Genomic DNA, 25,025 nt, shown 5'->3' with positions numbered 1-25,025 from the left:
AACAGGAAGTATTTTAGGTTCTGCAGCCACACAGTCTCTGCTGCAAGTACCCAATCAGTGCAGGAAAAGCAGCCAGAGGATGCCCAGGCAGAGGGTGTGGCCGGGTTTCACCCAGAAACAGGTGGCGGCCAGATGCGGCCTGCAGACCGCAGTCCGCCAGCTCTTCCCTAGAGTCCACATGTTCTTCAGGGCTGATTTGCATGTTGCTCCTTCACGTAATCCTGCCCTTCGACCAATCAAAATCAAGTCGTGCCATTATAATTTTTTGGTAATCTTTCATATATACATCTCAATTTTTCTTCATTATTACTAGTTTGCAACCTCTAAGAAGGCGGGGACCGTATCTGCTTTGTACACCACTGGATTCCAGCACCTGTCAAGTACTTGACCTACAAAAGGTGCTCAGGGAGTTGGCAGAAGGAACGGGGGTGGGGGTGGCAGTTCCTCCTACTTCACCTGGTTCTGTGTTCTGGATGGAATTAGTGCGTTCTCGACAGACCTTCCCGAGCGCCTCTGTGACTAGTGCTGAGCAGTTTTACAGGACCATGAAGAACCAAAGGACCCAGAGTCCTTTTCTGTAAATGAAAAACACATTTTCTACACTTCCTCCACAAGTACAAGGGCGCCCACTGTAAGATGCACCGGGTATCTCCCTGATACCAAGTCAGTATCAGACCACGCCCAAGTCTGTATTAGAAAACCACCTGTGGACCTGCCCTGGGCACTGCCTGTCTGTCCTTAAATGCTCCCCCTGACCTATTAGCATCAGCCACAGTACTGCGGTGGGAAGGGACTAGCCAGTTCTTGGGCTGTGCAGAGCTGGGTCCAGATCACCTTCACATCCCTTCCTGGTCAGCGCTCAGTGTCTCACCGGGTTTTATTAGTTTAACCTCACGTGCCTCCTCTAGGGAGCTCCGAGAATGTCACGGTTCGCAGCTGACTCTCACCTCGTAGCCACACTATTAGGGCGGGTGTCGTGGTTGCCTTGACCACTGCCCTCTGCCTGATGCAGGCTTAGAGCACTAAGGTGATTCCCCTCGTCTACCCCACCAGCTCCTTTGCAACTACTGACACCTCATTCCTAGAAGGACAAAAAGAAGAAAGGTGAGATGAATTTTGTTTTCATTGTGCAGATATGTAACAAACTTGGTTTTACCTCAGTTGGTACAGAAGCGTCCTTCCTTCGAACACAACAAGACGCATGTTTAGAAGATGCAGGTAACAGAAACCACTCTCGGGCTTGAACAGCCCTCAGTTTTAAATTGCAGAGTCAATGTCTGCAACCGCAGTTGTGATTTCAGAATCTGGATCATGCGAGAGAGACACTTTCACCTTTCAGAGCGTTGACAACATACGCCAAGCCCTCCGTCCCCCACCTAGCTTCCTGACCCCGCACATTCAGCACCCCTCCGAGCACACTCTGACACTGCAGCAGCGAGAATGGCAGACCTGTGCGGGAATCGGGCTGAGCTGAGAGCTGGTAACGATAAACACATTTTTAATTTCCATGCACCTCAGTTTCTTCATTTGCAAAATGGGGTTCAAGAGGAATCCTCCTTAGAACTGTCATGGGGATTAAAAGAGCCGTGTATCAAGAACCTAGTACCTTAGCTGTCTTAGCGGACATTCAATAACTGGGTGCTACGTTATTACTTTCAAAAATCCCTCTAAAATGTGGCCGGGAAAACTAAATATAAGTCTTCAGGTGCTGAGCTACTTATCACACAGCAGTTAGCAACACGGGCTTTGGAGTCAAAGGTTCAGGATTGAATTCTGTGAACTCTGAGGGCATCACTTGGTGACTGTCTACCTCTAGCAGGTTTGTTTACATGTCCAAGCCTCAAATTCATCAGGAGAACAGCAGTATCCACACAGTTGTCGTCAGCCTCAGCACAATGCCTGGCACATAGCAGGTGTGCAATAAACATTAGCCCGTGTTAACCGATATTTTACCATTATAATTGGCAATCTTATCTCTGACAAGCTATACTGTGTGAAACATTTCATTTCCATTTCCTTCCTCCATGAGTTACATAATAATACATAAACCTTCTATACATGTATTATTTTAGTGAACAAGTGTGAACTGCGTGTTTGAATAGGGTAGGACTGGAAGAAGGTATTGTCTTCCTTTGCATCATTCCGGTACAGCTTCACAGAAGGGGGGAGGTCTCAGGAGTCACTTCAACGTGAGAGGAAAAGGCTCAGGAAGGGAAGCAATATTGTTCGCATTCTTCTCTTCCTAAATTGCTTTTACCAAAGTGACAGTTAAGTTAACAATGTGACTGTAAAGAAGTATGTGTGAAATGAAAGCACATAAAAAATACTAAAGGAATTGTTAACTAAAATGAAGGGCTGTTTAATGGAGCAGAGCCAGCGAAGGGATTCATTTAAATAAATGGGTAATGCCACACATTTCCCTTTGCGGGGCCAGTCTCAGTAGTCAGAAATCTGACTAGTGGGATTGATTTTCACAAATCATCCAGAAAATAAGGCAAAAGTTTTGTTTTACATCAAGAAGAAAGCCTAAACAGAAATGACAGGAAGTGACAAAGAGAGTAAGAAAAAGTTGCAAAGTGGATGCACCTTTGGAGCAATGGAAAGCAAGCAAATTACCCCGTGGACAGTTGAGGAAAAAAGCAGAATCCTCCAAGGAAACTGTTTCACTATGATCATGAGTCAGTGGGACCCTTCTCGCAAACACGCTGGGTGGCTTTATTAACCAAGCATACTATTTCCAGGCGCTTCTTCAAATAACGACTTCCTCCTTTCTACACACATTCATTCAGTTATGAGACTAAAATAAAATGAGTTACAACAATAAAATAAAAGAAAGTAAAAACAAAGGAAAATGCTTTTTATATCATAGGCCTGGTGACAGGGGCTGAGATGAAAGAGTAGAAGGGCATTGGCCCAGCCTCAAAGGGTTTCCAGTTTTAGGAGTGAGATCAGCAAGCAGTCCATGAAAATAAAGCGTGGTAAGCACTGTGGTGGAAGCAAGAACAGGGAGGAAAGGTGAATGGACGGATAGAAAGAAGAAAATCAGAGGAGCTTTCATCAAGATTAAGAAACTCTTTCCAAGGGTAATTGCATGTAAGTTAAGGCCTTCAGAAAAATCAGACTAAGGAGCCCCAAGTGAGCCACTGGCCCAGGATTTATTTCTAAGGCAGAAAACGGCACAAAGTGGTAAAAATAGACCATAATCCAAGGATATGTTCTTTGGTGGAAACTTAAGAAGACGAAATATAATTTCAAGATTATAATGTGTAACAGTCCATTTAGCCCCAATTGTTAGCTCTCTTTTTTTAATATCTCAATTTCAAATCTGCTCTGTTCTCTCCAGTTATTAAATTCACATTTCTAGGAACATCTTAATCAGGCTGTAAGCGACTTAGATTCCCGACCTGGACCTGGTGCAAGGCCAAACAGTATGAATAGAATAGTACCGGATTCATTTAAAACCACGAAACATTATATAAAACTAGAATTCAGAAGAGAAACCAGAGACAGAAAAATTTTAGGCCACTTTCTCTGTTCAAGGGCAACTCACTATGCTGGATACTTCTGTACACTTCATCACAACCAAACCCAACCACAAATGTCAACCAGCCTATCTCAAAATCAAAGATATTTAAGACTTTCTGGCAATCTTAAGAAGCTTTTGTTTGCAAATTCCTTCGAGAAGAAACACTGGAAGTTTTGCCCCTGCTTCAGACAACCAGAAGTCAGTATCTCTTTTTCCTCCTATTGTTGCTCATTCATCAGCACACACGTGGGGAGGCTGGTTCGCTTTAAAGGCAAAAACCAAATATGATGACTCGCATGCGCACTAAGGATACGAAGTGCACACCTGCATGAATGGAGCGGCACCGGGAAGGCCAACCAGAAGTGGGGGCGTTCCTCCCCCGACACAACACAACCCACGCATGCGTGCACCCACACACAATACACCTATCAAAAGTGGCCCAGCTGGACGCCCTCACTGAGCGCCGAGTTGCAGAGCTGTGTGGTTTGTGAGTGGGGCACACCACGCCAGGAAGTGCAGCTCAGTCTGTGTAGGTGAGGCTCCTTCCGACGCAAAGTGCTAGACGGGGACCGGCTACCTGTGTTCTCGGCAAGAATGACTCATGGCTGTTATCAGAGGACTCCACAACTTCGTGCAAAGGCTTTCGATTCTCAGAATGTTGAAGACATCTGGTGTCTTAAAAAAGAAAAAAAGGGGGGCGACCCTCAGCTGTGATCTTCCTCCCAGGGACTGAAGGAGGACAGGACAGGACAGGACAAGATGCGTTGCCGGAGGGCATCTGGTCTGACTCACCGTGTTCTTTAGAACCGAGCCGCTTTGGTCTGGGCAAGAGCCGACTTGAAGGGAGATGGAATGGGGTGAGATGATGTTCCAGGTCTAATTTCAGATTCTTTTATCTCATGTCTCCTTGAAAGCCAGGAGAAGCTGATTCCCAAATATCTCTGTTACTGGTTGAACGGCGACCCTTACGCCTGAGTCTTGTTTACAAGCAGTGGCTGTACATTTCTAGTTTGTTTCCCACATCCAGCACCTAAGACAATGTTCTGGGTACAGTAGACACCGAATAAAGGTTTTTCTGTCCCACTTTTGCCTGCCTTGCCATTTAAGATATCATTTGCCCAGCGCATAGATGCAGGAAAAGGGGCATTTGGGCAGTCTGGGCAATCTTCTGCTTTCTGGGGGAAGCTGGGGAAGGAACAGGGCAGTATGAAGGAAGAGAAGTCTCAGCTCCTAGCCTTGCTCTCCATGCACAGCCCGTGCCCTGATCGCCCCCAGAAAAGGGAACTGGACAGGGAGTAGCAGGGCCTGAAAGTGGATGTTATGATGTCACTGTTCTGCTCCAACTTCCTTCTCTTTCACCTCCTGTTCTAAGTCCCTCAAAATAGCAAGGTCCCACCAACAGCCAGATGGCAGTCACTTGAAGTATCATGTGTGGTCTCCACTGAAAATTCAGGTCAAGTCAGAGCTTCCCCCCACCAGTAGCCACAGTAGGGATCCAGTCAGCGTACGAAAATGCTGGAAGGAAAAAATAATACTAAGGGCTAAGTACTTCAAGCATAAGGAAATGGTCATGCCTACAAAGTGCCATGAAGTCTCAATCCCACCTCTGCAACACACCCCACAAAATTATTCTCAGCAGCGTATTTACATAAGCCAGAACATTCTGACTTTGGAGAGCATTTTTGCAGTTCACGATTTACCATGGCAACACCCATCTGGGTTAAGGCACAACTTCACGTTTCCCAGCAGCGGAAAAACCTAAACTTCTATCTCTCAACTGCCACCTGGATTTCAACAAATGTGCAATATCTGACTTCCCTTTTAGACAGACATTATGAAACTAGCCATGCTGGGTCCAGTTCAGTAAGATGTGACTAACTCCAAATCATCTGGCCATGAATAAGAACTGGATTCAATTTTGTTTTTATAGTAGTTAGTCAAATGTACAGGGTACACAGTAGGTGCTTAATAAGTACTTGCTGATTAAAAAGTCACATGGTACAGAAGGCTGGACGGAGCATGGGCTTTAGAGTCCAGCTGCCTGGGTTTACAGCGCACTAATCACCAGCTGCCTCCGCAGCTGCCTCAGAATCCTCACCTGTAAAATGGAGAGGATGAGCAGCAGAGTGCCACCTCGCAGGGCTGCGGGGAAGAGCAAATAGGTGAATTCGGTGGTTTTGCAAGTACGGTTGCTAGTACAAGCATCAGAGTCATCAAACACCGTGTCAGAAATGCAAATTCTTAGTGCCAGACCAAGGCCTGCTGACTCAGAGATTCTGGGGACGGGCCCCCGGAGTCTGTGTTTTAAGAGGCCCTCCACAGGATTCTGATGCCCACAGGAGTCGGAGAATCATTGAGTTAATGCCTCTAGAGCAAACAGCACCGTTCCTTTGTAAAAAAAAATTATTTATTTTAGAGAGAGAGGAAGGCATAGAGAGGGGAGCTTCGATTTGTTGTTCCACTTATTTATGCATTCATTGGTTGATTCTAGTATGTGCCCCGGCCAAGGATCGAACCCACAACCTTGGGGTACAGGGACGATGCTTCAACCAACTGAGCCTCCTTTCCAGGACCACAGCACAGTTCTTTTTATTCCCATGCACACAGCAGCTCTCAAAGAGCCCTCACTGGCTGTTATCTCCTGTTACTATGACTACTGATCTGTATAACACTTAAAGGCAGTAGCTAGGTTAACTCAAATTTTTAAAACACAAGGTTCCTACCCTCATTAAGCACAGCTTCCAAGAGAGTGGAACAGAAAGGGGAACACAATGCATAACTTCTAGAGGTATATGTTTATTTCTGGGATTTTACAGCTATCTCTAAGGGAAAGGTGGTAGAGAGTAACAGGGTTCAGAACACACTACCCCAAAAGGGCTGATGATTAGTGAGTATATTAGTTTACTCTTGTTACAAAACAAACTACCTCGAAGGTGAATGGCTTAAAACAACAATCAGTATTTATCCCATCTCACAGTTCATGGGTGAGGGATTCAAAAGCCACGCAGCTGCGTGGTTCCAGCTTAAGGTTTTTGGTGGGGTTGTAGTCGCACGTTGGCCAAAGCTACTGTCATCAGAAGGCTTGACTGAAGCAGGAGCACCCACTTCCTAGGTCATTCCCTCCCGTGGCCGACAAGGCTTCCCTCCACAGGAGCCTCCGTAGAGGGTCGCTTGTGTGTTCCCACTAATGGCAGCGAGGTTCTCCCAAGTGAGTGGCCCAGAAGAGGAAAAGCTGCCGGGCAGAAGCTGTTGTTTTTGTGACCTATTCTTGAAAGTCATCTGCCATCACTTCTGCCACATTCAATTTGTAATAAGTGAGTCACCAAGCCTGGCCCACATTCAAGAGGAGGAAAACTGGGCCCCAACTTTCTGAAGGACAGCGTGTCCAAGAATTTGCAAGCATTTTAAAACAATCACAATGAGCTAAGCGGCTACCTTTAGAGGTGAGTGGGGAGAAACCTAGCAAAATAAGGCCCAGGGAAATAGAGGGCAAGCAATTAAAATGATAGCATCAGAAATCAGCACCACAGAAGACAAACAGGCAATAACCTGCAAAGCTGAAGTTTGGTTTTTAGAAAAGTTCACAATATTGACAAACTTCTGGGGAGACTGACCATTAAAAACAGAGGGGAGGTACAAGGAAGCACCATTAGAAATCAAGAGGGGACAACAACAGACTCCACAGAGAATAACAGGGGCTTAAAAATAAGAGGATATTATGCATAACTTGTGCCACTAAATTTTAAAATATAAACAAAGTGGATAAATTTCTAGAAACTGCAACCTACAGAGACTGACTTGAGAAATAGAAACACTAAATAACCCTCCAACAGTTTAAAAATCTAAGTCAGGAGTTTGACGTCTCCCCTCAAAAAAGAACGCCAGGCTAGGAGGACTTTATAGGTAACTCCCTCAAATATTAAAAATACAAGTAATTTCAGTTCTGCACAATCAAGGGCAGACCATTGAGAAAGAAAAAGGGATGGGGCAAACTCTCTAACTCGTGTTATGAAGCAAGATTGATCTTGACAACAAAATCTAAAGATGTCATTGCAAAATAGAACAACTGCAGGCAAAATGCACTCAAACACAGATGTAAACATTCCTTTAAATACAGGCAAACCAAATCCAAGTTATGTTTCTATAGACCAGCAACAAAGAAAAAGTGTTCATGGCAGCATTGTTATTAATAAATAATGGACACAGCCCAAGTGCCTGTCAACAGGAAAGTGGATATTACAAATTACGGTGTGTTAATAGAATAGATTATATTCTGCAATGAAATCAATGAAATACAGCTGCAAGGAATAACGGGCGCGAATCACTGGAGTATAGTATTGAAAGAGGAGGTCATAGAAGAAGACATGTAATTAAATTCCACAGGATAAAGTCTAAGGACATGCAAAATTGATTATATATACATAATACAGCTGTAAAAAAAATAAAAAGCAAAACACAAAATCCAGGATGGTGCTCTGTCAACGGCAAAAGGAGGTAATAGGATTGGGGAGGGGCACTGGGGAAATAACAGAAGTAGCAGTAACGCTCTCCATACTTCATAAGCATTCTTTTAGGATTACTCAATACTTAATGTAAAAACTCCAAACATCTCATAGAATGCACAAAAGCCAGCTTAGCATGGTTCTCTCCCATCTCCCATTCTCTAAGTTTGTTCTCAGTCTGAGGCGGGGAGCTGTGGCCCACCATTATATAACACTCGGTGAGAATTTTCTCCAAGCTCCCCTGACTGTTGATTTTTAAAACAAGTCCGGAAATGAAGGCCAAATAGAGTTATTTCATAATGTTGGTTATCTAGCCACATGTTAAAATAGCCATCCCACTTGCTCTGTCATTTTAAGAAGTGTGTCCAATCTCACTGTATTCCACCCACAACTAAAAAAAAAAACTTGAAAGCTATTTAAGCTTCGCAAAGTCCAGCCTAATAACATCACGAACTGTCCAGTGATTTGGGAATTTACCCAGTCCAAATTGCACAGACAAAAAAAAATCTGCTTGAATTAGCTTCAACTCTCTGTTTAGTCTTTTTTATTATTGTTGCAATTTGTCACCCTTAACTACCACAATAACACAACTTTTAGACCCTCCTACCGAGATAGCTATTGGTTCATGGGAAGTAGTGGGGGCGTGGGCAAGAATCAATGGTTTACTGAAATGATAACTGTGTTTCACAGGCCAAAAGAAGTATTGAGAAGTATTTCCATGACAACGTAGCTTTAGGCAACAAATAACTCTAAGTCTCTGCAAGTACTGGAGTTGATACATGCTAAAATGGCGAAGAGACAGCAGTTCTGTTTATTCCAGCTTCTGATGGAGACCTGTTCTGTCGGTTCTAACTCTTAGATTATTTTGAAGGCTTCAAGTGGTTAAAGTAAATCCATAAGGATAAATAATATGGCTGAATAAACCACGTTTGGATCTATTATTTCATCCTGATTGAGGTATACTTGACATATAAAATTAGAAGATATTTAAAATGTACATCATGGTGCTTTGAGAGAGATATATATATACACACACACATTGTGAAAAGATTCCCCCATCTAGTTAATGAACTTATCCATCATCATATGCATTTACTTTTTGTGGGGGTGAGAACATTTTGGTTCTACTCCCTTAGCAAATCTCAGTTAGATAGCACAGTGTTATCAATATAGTTGCCAACTTTGACCTGAGACCAGAGGACCTAATCGATCTCACAGCTGAAACTTCATGTCCTATTATCAGGCTCTCCCTAGTTTTCCCTCTCCCCATCCCCAGCAACCTCATTCTCCTGGGTTTCTCCAACTCCTCCTTTTCTTAGGCTCTGTATATAAGGGATTCCATGCAATATTGGTTTTCCTCTGTCTGGCTTATTTTAGACCTGTTATTTTTAAAGTATTCCAACCCATGTCCTTATAAGCAGTGTAATCCTCCTAAAAGCATAGTCATTTTTATTTACATATATGGTTTGCATTTTATACTGCACGAAATTTAACCAGTAAACAAGCTACATGATCAAATATTTTATCTTCAGAGCATATCTAAACTAGAAGATGTACTCATGCTTAGCTGGTGAACAAAATACTGACTTAAACTCCGTATTACTTATCAGGAAATCAGACCTATCCCACGTCTCACATGACCTGAGGTGACTACGCCCAGGTTTGCTTCTCTTTGGGTCATGGAAACGTACTGCAGGGGTAGTTTGATTTAATGGTGATGAGTTTTAAAAGACAAAGATGAGAAAGTCTTTTCAAAAGTAATGCTGAAGAGACACTATGATATGTACAATTGAAACTGATGTCAAGAACCAGGTGTTGAGGGACAACTGGCCCTATACCTCTAACTAGCTGTCACCTGGGGCAAGTAAGTCCCTATCTCAACCTTACCATAAATCAACCCGGAAAGGTTAGAATAGGTAACCTCTAAGTTTCCCTCCAAATTTAGAGTTTTATGAACAATAAGCAAGGGTCAGAGAGGGGAAGTGATAACTTAAGAGAAAATGCCATACTCACAAAGGGAAAGAGAGAAACATTTATAATTTGCCGAGGATTAACTGTGTGAGGCAAAGAGCACAGATTAAATTTAAGGAAAGAATGAAGTCTCCTTGCAAAGTGAGTCCTTTTAAGGAATTTCATTTAGGACAATCCTATGGAAATTGGAATTAAACAGTAATTTAGCAAGTATTATTGCTTATAATGCAAAGAAGTTTTTATGCATTGCGACCAAAGTACACCACAGAATACCTTATATAAGTAAAAGCATACAAAGGGATGTTTCTAAAAATTGTACTTTTCTTTATCTATGTCCAAACATTATTCATTTGCAGTGTCCCAAAGAGCCCAAGCATAGTTAGAATTTTCAGACTCACAGATGTGCCTGTAAATATAAGCATGTGCCACAGAATCAGAAATATGTTTTCAAATGTAACAAAATAAAACTCATCATACATTTTTAGTAAAATCCATTGATGCCCGCATCAGACACTTAGTCCCTCAAGTAATGAACTTGCTTCCTAGATGATACAGAGCCGAGTAGAAATTACGTTAGTGAAAATAGATTTCAGATCTGCTGTTGAGTACCAAGAGTACAGAACATTGTGCTCAAATAAACACACCAGAAAGGATTTGCTCTCATTTGAATCATAAGATTCTTTTGTGTTTTAAAAGTCAATTTGATTTAGCAATGCTGAACTAAAATGTGCAAGCCTCAACGTCAAATGTCATGAGGGCATTTGACTGGGCATGGGATTTCTGGGGTAGGAGCCCAGGCGTACAACCCCGCAGCAACCAATGCCGGAGTCGGTTCCATGTCCAGCCTGGCTCACTCCATCACCAGCACCCTCAAATGCCACACTTGTCGTGGATGATTGAAGAGTCAGCTGGAGGTTTGCAGAGTCTCATTTCATGACTGTGTTCTTTTCATCAGAATCCTCTGGGCTCTTCTATTATACTCATTTTTTTCAACTCGTGCGCCTTCATGCTTCCCAGACATTCTACTGTCCCCTCTTCCTCAGTGTTCATGGTGATGGGGACACTGGCATTTGTTTAGTGGCCGTCCTGGCTGTCCTTCAAGCTAGCGCAGTGCCGCTGGACCAGACTTCGCCCACATCCCATCTCCTTCCCAGAATCACCACTCATGCAGTGCCTGGCATAGTGACCAATTCCTCCACTCACTGACGCCAAAGTGAGTTTGCCCAAAAACCACAGTTATGATTGCCATTCCTAAAATGACACTTAAACTCTGAAATCGTTAGTGTCTTCAAACCATTTTAGAAAACAGAAGATATGTGAGCACTGCCGTGGACAAAGTGTGCCTGCCATGAGATCTCCCTTGAGGCAGTGGGGTAGAGCTAGAGAAGCAGGGTGACCAGACATGAGAATGAATAGTGGAAGGCGGGACGCAGTGAGTGTTCCGTCAGTGGGACAGATAAGAGGTGCTGGTGAAGTCCTCCCTGTGACCTCCATGGCTCGGGTCAGGCTGCCGCTTCTTCTTAAAGAGGCAAGAGAGAGTTGGAATGGGTGAGGAGTGGATGTTCCAGGTATATTAAAAGGCCAAAGATGGAAAAATTTGCATGGAAAAATTCCATGCAAATGGAATTTTGCATGGGCGGGTGGGAGAATGTGGCAAGGTTGGGGGCGAAGTAGGCTTATGCTTGAGGACAGTAGGAGATGAGACCCAGCCAGTCAGTGTCTTTAGAATGAAGTGTTTCCTCTTTCGGACCGTAGCAATGCCATTGAAAGATTGTAATAAAAAACTGTGCTTCAGGAGATGGTTCATCTGACCGTCACATGCAGAAGGAGGTGGCAGTAACTGGCAAAAGTAAGATCACCTAAAAGCCTCTGGACATGTTTTATATGAGTCCCAAAGTAGGGTGGTAGCAACGAACTTGAAATAAAGCACAGAAGAGACACTGGCAATTGAGTACAAAGAGGGTGAGTCAGGAAGCCTGAGTCACCGAATTTCACAAGGGCTTTGGATTCCTAATAAATATGCTGCTTAAACTTCCAAAGGTAAAATCATAGGTCCATGTAGTGAGTGAATAAGTTAGTGCTTAACACAAAAGCAGCATGTTTAAAGTTTGAGTACAAGCAGCTGTGAGGTGCACGAACATACATGCCCCACGCTTCTTCCCACATGGGCATGTTTGCAAGTCTAAGGATGGAGGGTGGGCATATTTGCAGAGCCTGTACCGGGTGCCAGGCCCTTAGCCATTTGCCGGGGATACAGAGATAAAAGAGAGCCTGTGCCTCTGAGGGAGGGAGCTTGCCAGCGACATCCTTCCTACAGGGTCAGCCCCACCCTCAACGACCATGCGAGGCAGCTGACCTCCCAGCTGTGTCTCCACATCAGTGTGTGCTCCTGCTCTCTCCAGCCTTGTTCATGCATCTGTGTAAGAGACCTTCTCACCTGGGTGTGCCCAGAGGTCTCCTTCACAACACCTGCAACACTGGACACCACCCCCTTTCCCTGGACACGGCTTAATGGCGGAAACGTGGGGGGCTCCTCTTGGGTTGTCCCACTGCTGCCCCACTCCCCACATTATCTACCCTTAATTTCTGTTGACTCTACTTCCTGGATAATTCTCTCACCCAGCCACCTCCTGCCATTTCCACAGTCACCTCCTCGGGGCAAGCTACCACCATCTGTTGCTGCCAAAACTTCCTAAGTGGCCTCCTGGCATGCAACCCTCCCCTCCACTGCCCGCACACCAGCCGGTGTGACCTTTCTAAAATGAATATAGGCTGAGTGGCTTATCTGCTTAAAACCCTTTAATGGTTTCCTGTTGCTGTTAGAATAAAGTGCAAATCCCTTAATATGCATTGCAAAGCCCTTTATGGCCTGAATCCTGCCCATCTTCCCATCCTCACTTGGCTGGGTCTCCTCTCTGAGCACCAGCCACACAAAATAGTCCTTTCAAGTTCCTCTAATGGTCCATGCTCGGACCCTTTCTTCCTGGCCGCTACATACCCTATTCTGCCTGCCAGAAACATTTTTCCCCTTCCCTGCAAATTCCCACGCTGAAAAAGGATTATCTTGAACTGCAAGGACAGACACACATTAATAACGATCATCACTCCGCATTGCCTGTGTACCGTCCTCTGCATTACTATGAGTTTCAGCCAGATCCCTGTAACTGCAGTGTAGTATAGATTCAATATTTCGAAAACAAAATTCTGAAGAATAGGCTGAACTTTGGGCAACAGAACCATCTTGGAATATCATGGCTTTATATAAATCCCATTTTGTGGTGTGGGACGTTTAGATCCTGGCCTTCCCTCATCTGGGACAAGGGATTACGGGGTTAGTTCCAAAGCTCACGGGTCAGCAGGTGCTCTAGGCACAGGTCACGCAGTGAGCTGGATATTTAGTCCAGTGTGCTGGAGGGGGGTGTTCTGCTAAAGGTTCATCATGGGGTTTTCTTATGCCTGTTCAGTGAGGAGGTACCAGAAACAAAACACACACACACATACACAACACGTGCCTCCATGCTCCTCAGAAGTGTAAAGAACCTTTGAGGCTCCCTGAAGCAGCTTCCTCTCTTGAAAGAAGGAGGAGCGGCGAGCCCTCTACTTGTCCTTCCCTCCCTTAGGGCATATTTTCCAAGAACAGGGTGTAATCAGGCCCTCTGTCAGGGTTAAATAGGAACTGAACCTAACCCATAAGGAAGAACAAGAGAAGCAGTTCTGGATTCAAAATGGACGTGGATAGCGAGACCAGTCGGAGCCCAGCACTCCCGGGGCAAGTGGGTTGGGCTCTGGTCGGATCTGAGCACTAAGGAACCATCCTGGAACCCCAAGTGACAGCCGTCCTCAACGGAACTCAGCCCAAAGGCAACAAAATGACCTTCCCTGGAACATCCCTTGAGGGCTTCAAGCTGAGTGGAATAAGCCAGGCAGAGAAAACCGATACTGTGCTATCTCATTGACACTTGATATCTTAAGAAACCAAACTCCTAGAAACAGAGCACAGATTGGTAGCTGCAGAGGCAGGGGGCAGGCGGTGGAAGAAATGAGTGAAAGGGGCCCAAAGGTATTCTGGGATGTCGCGCGCGATGGGGCAACTCCAGTTAACATTACTGTACTGTCCACTAAAAGCTGCCACGAGAGTAGATCTTAAAAGTTCTCATCACGAGAAAAAAATTGTAAGTATGTGAGTGACGAATGTTAACGAAAATTATTTTGGTGGTCATTTTGCAATATGTACATAAATCATTATATTATACCCCTTAAACTGCTACAATATTATATGTCCCTTCTAGCTCAGTAAGACTGGGGAGGGGAAGGACCCCTGAGGACTTGTGAGCGGATGGGGTCCACAGGGCCCAGCACCAGCTGATGCCTCACTCCTAGTTCTCAACAGGGGCACGCGGTGGCTGGAGTCCGCAGCGCAGGGAAGCAGGGGGCGGGGCTTACTCCAGTTACCTGGGGGTAGAAGTCAGCCACCTCCCCAAGTCCCCTCTGGGTTTCTGGCAGGTATCACAGCCCTAATTTCTAATCCCTTCTAGCAATTATGGAAAGAATAATGGGTAACTAGCTGTCTGAGAATTCTCTTACTAGTTTCCTCAAGATCCCACATTGAATAACAACAGGTAGAGACCGAGATGAAGGCGGGAGGGGCTGCGTTGTGCTCTCCAACACCCACAAACACAGGCGGGAAGGGAAAGACCCATGAGCTCATCACCGGGAGGGTCAGGGACTGTCCCCTGAGATGCTGTGATCGTCTCCAGCTCTGACTGGAGCTACTGGAAATTGTGCCAAATCACAGTAAGTCTGCATAAAGCCCCCGTCAGGAAAAGTGGTTTCGGGACAGAGGAATGTGACTCGGAAGCAGGGCCGTGCGACAGGACCTCACGATCTTACTGCCCGAGACAACACACTGGAGAGCAGAGCTGGGTTCCCAGCCGCCTGAACGCTTCCATAAATGGAGTCTGAACGCAGGCCACCCGCCATCCAACGACTCCCGGAGAAATTCCTATTATGTCCGTGGAAGGGGAGTGCAGCAAGTCCCATCTGGCTGGGCCGAGAATACTCCCTGCTTAGGAAACTGTGTGGCTGTCTGCTCCGAGTGCCAAGTGCATGCTTGTACTAGACCAAAGCCCCGGACCCAGAGGTGTGAGTGCGCTGAGAAGTGAGCCAGACAGTGCCGGCAGTGCTGGGCGATTCTGTCTCTAAAACACCGAAACCACAAGGCAAGATATTAACAAGGGTATCATTTTTATAAAGTCCCTAGCTGGTTATGAGCCAATATTATGACCCATGTTGTTCAGAGTTGCTATAGTGAAATCGAGTGACATTATCTTTTTCCACTTGGTCTATCAATACACAAGTGAAAAGCAAGAACGGGCTGACAGGCACCGCTAGTGACTCGTGCTCCCTTGGCCTGATGCCCTCGGGGAAACCCCAGAGCTTTAAAGTAAGTGCACAGTGAAATTAGCCTTATTAGGAAGTCAGGGCACAGAGATGGATGAGGCGGCAACTCCACTGCTACCTGCTCCAAGAGGCTGAAGCGCCGAGGCCCCTTCCTCCCTGGGTGGTAACCTCTAGTGACTCCCTAACACTCTGATAACTACCGAGTTCTCTCCTGCAGTGCCTGTAACTGAAGGCTCACGGGGGCCAGAAAACCAGCAGTCCCATCCATTCAGCAAAAACATGACGTATCGGAATGAAAACTTTTATTAGAAACACAAAGTTAATTGAATGCGTACCTCGAGGCACCGTGGTCTAAGGCCACGCCTCTGCAGCCTGGCCCCGGGGCCAACAGTGCCACCAGTGCTGGCAGTTTGTTAGAAGAGCAAAGTCGGGGACCTGCCGTAGACCCAGTGAGTCAGAATAGCTGAGAATTGGGCCCCAAAATCTGTGTTTAAGTTCTCTAGGTGATTCCTACGTACCTTAAGGTTTTGAGTAACTAGTGTTCAGAGGAAGGCAGGAATAAGCAAGAAACGTCATAAGGACTGGGATTTTGCCAGGGATACCCAATACATTTGTGCTGTCATGTAGATTTTAAACCATCAGTTACGAGGAGGAGGATGAATGATATGCAAAATTACGTGTGGAAGATGGTGCCTCAAATGCATGCCTATGTGTGGGGTCGAACACCCGCTCCGCATTCGGTCCCACAGAGGCCTCCAGACCAGACTAAACAACCGGCACATTCTCCACGCTCCCCGCGTGCAAGACTCACTCAGCACACCCGGGGGGGGGCGGGAGGGGGACGTAACGCCACCTGTGGCTCTTTCTAGGAAGCACTCTAACAGATGACTGAGCAGGTCAACTGAGAAAAAGCAGCCCAGCTGGGGGCAGGCGGGCGGGCCGTACCGTGGTTGACATGTCTGATGCAGTCGTTCAGGAGAGCGCTGAACTTCTTCTGGTCCGCGGCCTCGTGGAAGCAGAAGTAGCCGTGTCTGAGGAAGGGCAGCCACAGGTACACGGGGAATTCCTTTGGCAGGACCACAAAGGGCTGGGCGTTCTCCTTCTCAGCGGATGCTACAGAGATATTGAAGACACAAAGATGTCTCAAAACGTGCATCTTTTCTTAAACTACTTATGTCAGGCTGTGGAGGTAGTTCTCTAGGGTAGGCCACGGGGTGGAAGGGTGCTGTGAGATGTTTTGGGGGACTTGGGGGAATGAGAGTCCAGGTTCCTCCCATATCCCTCTGCCAGCTTCACCTGTCACACTCCAGCAGGTGGCCTCACCTGCTACCCCTGGGGGACCACCAAGGCCATCATCAGACACAATCTTCCCAGACTTCCCCAAATCCACGAAATGAGCAAACAGCTCCCTCTCCTCTAGTGGCTCTCCCCAAGCTGTCCTGACCACCCATGCAGGCGCTCACACTTCTCCCCCCAGGCTCCCGAGCAGGCACCACTGGGTCTGCTCTCTGCCCTGCACGCTCTCCCTCCTCCCTGCCCCCACTGTCTTCACGCCACCAACCCCCCTTCTCACCTCGGTCTTGTTCCTGCCCTGCCAGCCCAGAAACCAAATTGCTGAGGTCACTCATGTCACCCTGGCTGCCAGCCTGTGGCTTCCTCTTTATTATCTATGCTGTTAACCCGATCTGAAACATCTGTTGCTGCCGGCTACCCCTTCTTGTGACAACATTCCCTTGCCATGACTTCTAACAGCATGTCTCTCCTGGTGTCCTTCATGCTTTTAAACGAGTGTTTCTTCTTTGCCCCCTTTATTGGTTCTTCTGCCCCTTCTCTGCATCCCCCAGGTAAGTGTGGGCACTTGCTCCCTGTTCTGTCCTGGTATCCACTTCACTCCCGGTCTCCACTCTCCCCAGGTGCCACCATCCGCCCCAGGACTCTGCAGATTGCCTCTGCTGTTCGTGTCACCTCTCCTCCTCCCCTCCCATCACGATTTTGGACAGAGACGTCTCACATCCAGCAAAAGTCAATGCAAAAGCCACCTGCTCTGAGGTGCCTTTGCCGGCACCTCCCCTGCTACCAGAGACAGAGTTGGGTGCTCCCTGCCTTGTTCTCCCCAAATACAGGAGTGACCTGTTTCCATGTCCGGCACCCACACTGAGGGCGAGGGGCACAGACTGAGAGCAGCTCTTGCACTGACGCCCCCCCCAGGAAGCTGACCCGCTGCCCTGGGAGCCCCAGAAGAGGGAGGCTGCATCTGACATGTCTTTGCACCTTCCACTCACGGCACAGTCATGGAACTAGTGGATGCGGAACTACTGAATGAATGAATGAATGAATGCGCTACATTGTCCGAGGAAATTTTAAAAGGCGTAAACAATGGGAACTTTTACCTCTTTCCTCAAACTCAATTCCAAGAGACTCATGCTAAGCCGTACTAGTACTCAGATGCCCCACCTAAGCTCTACTCCCTCTCATGCATTACGATGATATGTCATTGATTAAATGAAACCCAGCTCCTCCCTTGAGTTGTGGAGAACAAGTAGATGAAAAATTATCCCTGTGCACCCTGCCTATGCCCTACGCTCTGATCGCAGGGCAAGGAAGAGAAGAAGGACCCTCCAAGAGGCCAAAGGAAGCTCTAGGGATACCAAGAAATGGATCACAGCATAAGGGTGGCTCCACACCCGAGCCTTGCTACTGGCAAGTTAATAAGTCAAGATTGGTTTAGACAAAGAATAGATTTCCCTGCGCACATGTGGGCAATGTGTCTGTGTCCTGAAACCTGTAGGTCACACAGTAAAATGCACTGGGACCACCAGTGAAATACCTGGCCCATAACAACCTAAGAATGAGTCAGTATGTGAATGAACAAACCAATGAATGAATGAATGAATGAATGAATGAATGAATGCTGTAGCAGAGACCTCTGCTAGTAACACGTGTCTATTTCCCCTTCTTTCTCAGGAACAAAATCTTTGATTTTTCATTGAGCAAATGCTGCATGTCCAGCCTTCACTTCAGCTTCGAGTGCCACAGCCGGTAAGTTTTGGCTAATGGGGTGGCAGGGGTGTCCAACCTTGTGGTGTCCCTGGGCCACACTGGAAGAAGAAGAGTTGTGTCGGGCCACACATTAAATACACAAACGCCAACGAAAACTGATGAGGCAAAAAAAAAAGGTTTCAAGTAAATTTACACTTTTGTGTTGGGCCATGTTCATTAGCCATCCTGGGCTGTATGCAGCCCACAGGGCGTGGGTTGGACACCCCGGGACTGGAAGAGGCAGCGGCACTTCCTGGAAGTATCCCTAAAGGGAGGGAATGTGTTTGTCTCCTCCCCTTCTCTCCTTCCTGCCACCTGGGAGGAGAAAGCCTGGCTGGCTCTCCAGCAGCCACCTTGGGCTATGTGAAAAGGGCCACAACTTAGAAATAAAGGGGGAGAAAGCTAAAATGAGTCCCTGATATTCATGGAACTGTCTCACCAGCCCTGGACTGCGAAAGTCAAATTTTTTTAGCAAGACAATAGAACTTTACGTATTTAATTTGAGTTTTTTCCTTGTGTGTGGCAAACTAGGTTCTAACTAATAAAATGCCAAATAAAGGAGTCACTTCAGCAAGACATGAGGGCACCTATAATGCATCATCTTAGCAAAAAGACATATTCATTGACAAGCCTCTAGTACTTTTTCTCAAGTGAGGTTAATTCCTTCCATCTTTCTTGTGCCTTTCCAGTCTGTAAAATCCTTTGCAGTAGAATTAGTGTCACACGGGGACTCCTTCTGTTAACATGGCTTCATGAAGCAATTCTTGCCCTTTCCAAGATGTCACAGTTTTATACAAACAACTGACAGAAACATGGACCTTCTGCATTTAAAAACTTCAGAGAGCCCCATAAAACGCACTCCTATTTAACCTTTTACAACAATTTTCCAGATGCCATTCGTCTGCATTTTTTCTGGGTTGAGTTACAAGACTTTCACAAATGATCTACTGTAGAATGGTTTATTTTTAAAACTGAGAAGGCCACACCACACAATCAGGAAAAAGTCATGAAATGCCCCAATCGGAAGTCCTGAGCCAAACGGCATTAGTCACACAGGACTTGTGTTTTTTATTCCTCTTCATGCCTTCTGACATGATTTCAGCAATTAACCAATCAATATATTGTCTGTTCTGACTGATTCCACTGGAAAGCCCTTTCGGAGAGATTCCGAAGAATCAGCATGTTGGTATTCCCGTTTCCAGCGGCAGCTCCAGAGCCAAGGTGACATGTAGGCAGATGTCAAAAGAAAATATAATAATATGTATAGTGCATATAAAGTGTTGTTTAGCTTGAGTTACTGCATATTTAATAATAGTTTGTTGATCTAGGTTTATGGTCCGTGTACTAATCTAATAATAGTGCCATTAAAAACACTATGCTGAGAATTCTGCACCAAAATAACAGTTGAAAACAATGACTCCATTTTCTCCATAAATTCTAATGAAATGATTATATCCATTAATAAGAACCAGCGCTCTCTTCAAGAAACCAAGTAATTACTGTGCAGTGTGATTTACACAAAGCCAGATGGAATTATTGCATTATCCACAGTTCATGAATCTCTATGAAATGCACTAGTTGGTCTATACACACGTGTTATCCATCACTTTCTCTACGTGAAAAAGGTAGAATGAATGAGAATCCAAGTACATCAGAGATGAAAAGATCCTTCTAGATTTTCAAAGTTCAAGGCCCTGGTGTTAGAGAAACAGTCATCACAGAGGTTTAGTAACACCAGGGTACACATTTGCTAAGGGTCACAGTTAGAACCAGATAAAAATCCGGTCTTCCAATTCTCAGTTCAACGTGCTTTCCATGGCAGCATTTGGCCATTATTTATAAAAATGCTAATTAACACAATGCTTTTTTACACCGTAGCTATGAGTTACTGTAACGCTTGTTAAAAAACATTTTGTCAAGTTAGGATATTCTATGGCATATCTTCATCAAATTAGAAAAGTGATACTCCCTTGACATGCTTACTGGAAGACAAGATTGAACATTTTGCAGACCGAGCCCCGCCTATGTATTTCTGCCATCCTGGGCAGTGCTGCCAAAGCCTCCAATGTATTCCAAAAGCCTTAAGACGCCAACCAGTGGCACGCTCTCGATGCACTAGAAACACAGGAATGGACTTACATATCACTGAACGTGACTTAAAATAATAGAAGTGGTACAATGTTCACCTAAATTAGGAAAATTACATCTCCCATTTGTCTGTGGAGCCTGTGTATCTAACCCAGAGTTTCTCAACTTCAGCAACTCCTGATATTTTCAGTCAGATAAGTCTCCATTTTCAGGGCTGGCTCTGTTCATTGCAGGGTGTTTAACAGCATCACGGGGCTCCGCCCGCCAAATGCCTGAAGCAGCATCCTTCCAAGCTGTGTCGACCAAAAATGTCTCCAGACCCTGCCCAATGTCCCCGGAGAGAGAGATCTCCCTCCCCCGTTGAGAACCACCAGCTAAACAAAGCAAGTCTAGGCATGTTGCCTTGGGAAAGAATGCTCAGCCACTCACCAAGAGGGTCTGGGAAATGCCGATCAGATAATAAATTGTATTCCCCTTCTGAGGTTAACACTTTGCCTCCCGCTGGAAGCAGGCGGCTTTTAGGAGCAGCTCCTCTCTGATAGGCCTGGGAAGGGAAAGGCATACGTGAGCGATTATTTTCCCCCATTTGGCATTTTGAAAAATATCAGGAATATTAGAAATAGACAGACCCAGACACTCCGAGATAAGCAATTCCCACCCTATGTTACTGAGTACGAGCCATGCATTTAATGAAATACATTTTGCCTAAGTGCTGTTTGCAAGATATTCCCTTAGTGCTTTTGTGTGATGGTGGCAACATGGTAGGTCAGAGTCCCTCATCTCGGGGAGATTCCCTGTAGGTATGTTTCTCAGATGAGGAAAACACCGCCTTAGTAACTTCCAGAAGTCCTGCACCATGCCATCGCAGGCACCGGCAGCCGAATCATTCTGATACCCACGAGGGTGACGTACACGCAGATGTTCACTACGCGGGATGCCGGCTGACTGGTGACTAATGAGACCGTGGGCCAGGTGACTGCAATCATGGTTGCCATGGATTTTCACCAAAAACAAAAAAAAAAACCACATTGCCATGACGAAGATGCCACCACTTGGCCCCAGGGCGTGAGACTGTTTTATAGTAACATGATCTGGGTGGAAGGGCATTATCATGATGTCGTAACACAGGCCAGCCAGCAGACAGAAAGCTCTGCGGTTCAGGAAATGTAAAAGAGGTTCAGAGCATTGCTAAGACACTGAAAAGCATTTGCAAAGCAGAGAAGCCCGCAAGCACACAGTTAAGGTACAGTTAGGTGGGTGCATCTGATGCTGATGGCAGGGCCTAAGTCAAGGCAAAAGTTTGAGAACGACAAACTAAAAGCCAGTTGGGAATTGACACCGAGGAACTGGGCAACCAGTTGTGGACTCCTGGGAAGTGGACTCCTGGGAATAACGGAAGGAATGTTGAGCAGGGGGCCACATAATCAGCATAAGAATAACACACTCTCCATCAACAAGGTAGTGACCGAAGAGATCCAAACAAAACAAACTCTCATATATCTAAGAAGGTCGTTTTCAACTGCTACTCAACTGCTTACGAGCATCAGGGACCCAGAGAGAATTGAAAGTTGTGTGATTGACCGACCTCAAATCTGAACTGTTATTTGTTATAACAGGCCCCAATCTGGGCTTTTATAAGCATTACTTAATCTTAAAAATGACACTATGAATTAGCTATTATCTCCATTTCATAAATGAGAAGAGGGGTTAAATAACCTGCCAACGGCCCACCGGTGAGTAGGTGACGAATCCTGGATTCGCACCTGGGCTTTCAGTCCAGCGCAGGTGCCCCAGTGAGATGCTTATCAGCTGAGACCGCTTATTTTTCCTGCTCAATTACCAGCCCAAACTGAACCCTCCATAAAATAGCCGGCAATTTGTAGGTACTTTGTGTATAACTCTCAGGTATGATTTTTAAGAACACATTCTACAAATGAAAAATAAGACATTAATAAAATTAGAGGAATTATGGCAAGCTGCATGGTACTTTTCTTAATTTCCAAGTTTTCTTTAATACTTGTTTATTATCAAATTCAGTAGCCATATCTTAAAAATCCAAACAGAAGCATTTGAAAATGATGATCAAAAAAATGTTTATACTTGGTTATTATCCAATTCAGTAACTATATCTTGGAAATCCAAACAGGTTCATTTGAAAATAAGGAGCAAATAAATTGAAAGTTGAGGGAGAAAGCTTTAAAAATGAAAAGAGGAAAAACACCCATTTTGATTCAAAATGAAACTTCGGTTAGTGCCAAATATGGCGACAACCATAATAAATCCAAGGGGAAGCTCTCTGAGTGTTTCCTCCCAACGACCAAGTGGTAATCGTACCAACCGCTGCCCTATATCTGTCTCTGCCAGCGCTCAGCCGCATGCTGAGTACTTCAATGCCCTCCTTTGTCTAATCCTCACAGCGACATTGTGAGCAAGGGAGCACGCTCACCATTTTACAGATGAGAAAGGTTAGGCTCAGGAAGATTTACAGCTAATGAAAGGACACATCTAGTGCCAGATAAAGGTGTGTTTCAAAGTCCACAATCTTAACCATTACCCCATCTTGCCTCTTTGCAAGCTTCCCTGAGAGGACAGCGTAGCGTGCCATACAAAATAAAAATGATTTGCTATTATTGTCATTGTTATTTGTAGTGCATTGGGAATTTGCTTGAGAGAGCATGTCAAGAGTTGCATAAAATCCTAACATAGATAAACAGAGAAAATATTAGTTAATGAGTGTTGAAAAGAATAGGGCTACTCAAGACGGCATTACCTGGCTGCCTGTGGAATAAGTTTGTATTGCATTTTATTTCTATTTCCCACCAGAAGTGGGAAGGAAACACCTTGGTCTGTCAGCCTGACACCTCCTCCTAAAGATTTAGCATCAGGGATATTGCTCAGAGTATCCATGGTGGTTGTCCTGGCTGCTCTTGAACTTAGGGTCAAGAGAGCAGAGTTTTCGACTGGTTACTACTTTTAATTGATAAATAATAGCTACTTATTTCAAAGGCAGCTTGAGAGTCTATGTAGATTTAAAATATGTACAGCAGGAGATGTGAATGGAATCGTTAGGATCATTCAGCCTAACTCTCCAGTTTCAATGAAACCCAAACTAAGCTTTAGTTTCCCAAGTTCACGGCCCAGTGTTCCTCCCTCTATAGCACTATACTCTCCGCGGGGGAAACAAACAGGAGCCCGTAAAAACTGACGTTCTCCCACATGCTGGGCACTTCACATACATTATCTCATTTTCTCCGCATTTCACAGACAAGAAAAAGAATGAGATAACGAAGAATTCGTTAAAAGGAAAAAATCCGTAAAATATAAGCAAAATAAGTATATGAAGTGTCCTGAATTCCTAGGAACTCATGCAAATTCAACCACAATCTTATTAAATAACTCCTCAGCCACCTGTCCTATAGGAGGCTTTAGAATGGGAAGACATGGAGACACAGAGCAAAAGGACAGATACCAGGACAGCGACCTTGAAGCCGAGGAATTGCAGGAAAGGCTCCTGCACTGGTCACCCGGCACGACCTATTTTCACACTCATTTGCAATGGCTTGTTCAAAGTCTCTCTGGCCCACCAGACCGCAAACATCTCTCTGCCCTGCTGTTCTATTCATGACATGGCACATAATAGGCACTCAATAAACATCCGTTACCTGATATGAGCACCTGCTCGAGAGAGAGGGCTTATTAAAACCATCAGTTCTGCGGAAGAGGGCATGAAAATCAATCCACCGGATTTTCAGGAATATTGCAAGAACCAAGGGTAACAAGGAAATAGCTCACCTCTTTGTTCTCATAGCTCTCCACAGCAAAATCATTTTTAACCACGACGTATCTCTCCTTCCATTTCTTTATGTCTTCAGCAAACTGTGATAGTTCTGCTTCATATAAAACAGTGCCAGGATCCAAGGGTGGCTAAAAGAAGATGAAAACAATTAATCACGATAATAGAAGTTGACATACCGTGCTACCACTAAGTCTGCCCATGCATGCCAAGGACTATTTTAGGAAACTGTCTTGGGCTGAGATCCTGGAGAAGTGGCTGCTTCTTCCCCTCCCTCCACACTTCCCTTTCCTACTCCTCCCGTCCAAACGCACATATGTGTCTTATCGATATTTTTGTGGCTTTCATTTCCCTCCATTATGCTATAGAAACAGCAGCAAATGGTGGATGGGGTTATGGTAATAAGGTTGTGCCTGGTATACATGTGGCACTTAATAAATCCCCGATAAACTCTGTGGAAGAGAGGGAGCAAAGCCGTTAAGTATAGGTTGTAGAATTCTATCCCGACACCAAGAATATGCCTCAGGTTTAATTCCCCAGAGACTGGAGAATTAACAGGCTGTTCTATTCACCACACCTCCAGGCAGCCTCAAGAGTCAGTCCTGAGTGGTTCTCCCGGGCCCAAGGCCACGGGGACTCAGGCTGCACACACTGAACCCGTGCCTGTTCTCAGGGAGAACACGTTGGCTTTCTGGTCAAAGAACAA

The 25,025-nt window shown here is 45.3% G+C and overlaps 1 protein-coding gene across 1 annotated transcript in view; it reads right to left on the bottom strand.

The window, feature by feature from the left end:
• NIBAN1 (niban apoptosis regulator 1) overlaps nucleotides 1-25,025 on the bottom strand; it is a 119,587-nt gene that overhangs the window by 45,772 nt on the left and 48,790 nt on the right. The window contains exons 3-5 of the mRNA XM_036014994.1: nucleotides 24,319-24,450; nucleotides 20,956-21,070; nucleotides 16,345-16,512 (exon numbers count right to left, since the gene is read on the bottom strand). Of these exons, the coding sequence (XP_035870887.1) occupies nucleotides 16,345-16,512; nucleotides 20,956-21,070; nucleotides 24,319-24,450 (415 nt within the window). The remainder of the gene's footprint in view (nucleotides 1-16,344; nucleotides 16,513-20,955; nucleotides 21,071-24,318; nucleotides 24,451-25,025) is intronic.

The sequence above is a fragment of the Phyllostomus discolor genome, chromosome 14 (genome assembly GCF_004126475.2).
Source record: "Phyllostomus discolor isolate MPI-MPIP mPhyDis1 chromosome 14, mPhyDis1.pri.v3, whole genome shotgun sequence".
In the NCBI taxonomy this organism is placed as follows: Eukaryota; Metazoa; Chordata; class Mammalia; order Chiroptera; family Phyllostomidae; genus Phyllostomus; species Phyllostomus discolor.
The sequence above is the reverse complement of the archived record's forward strand: the minus strand, read 5'-3'. Positions and strand labels throughout refer to the sequence as shown.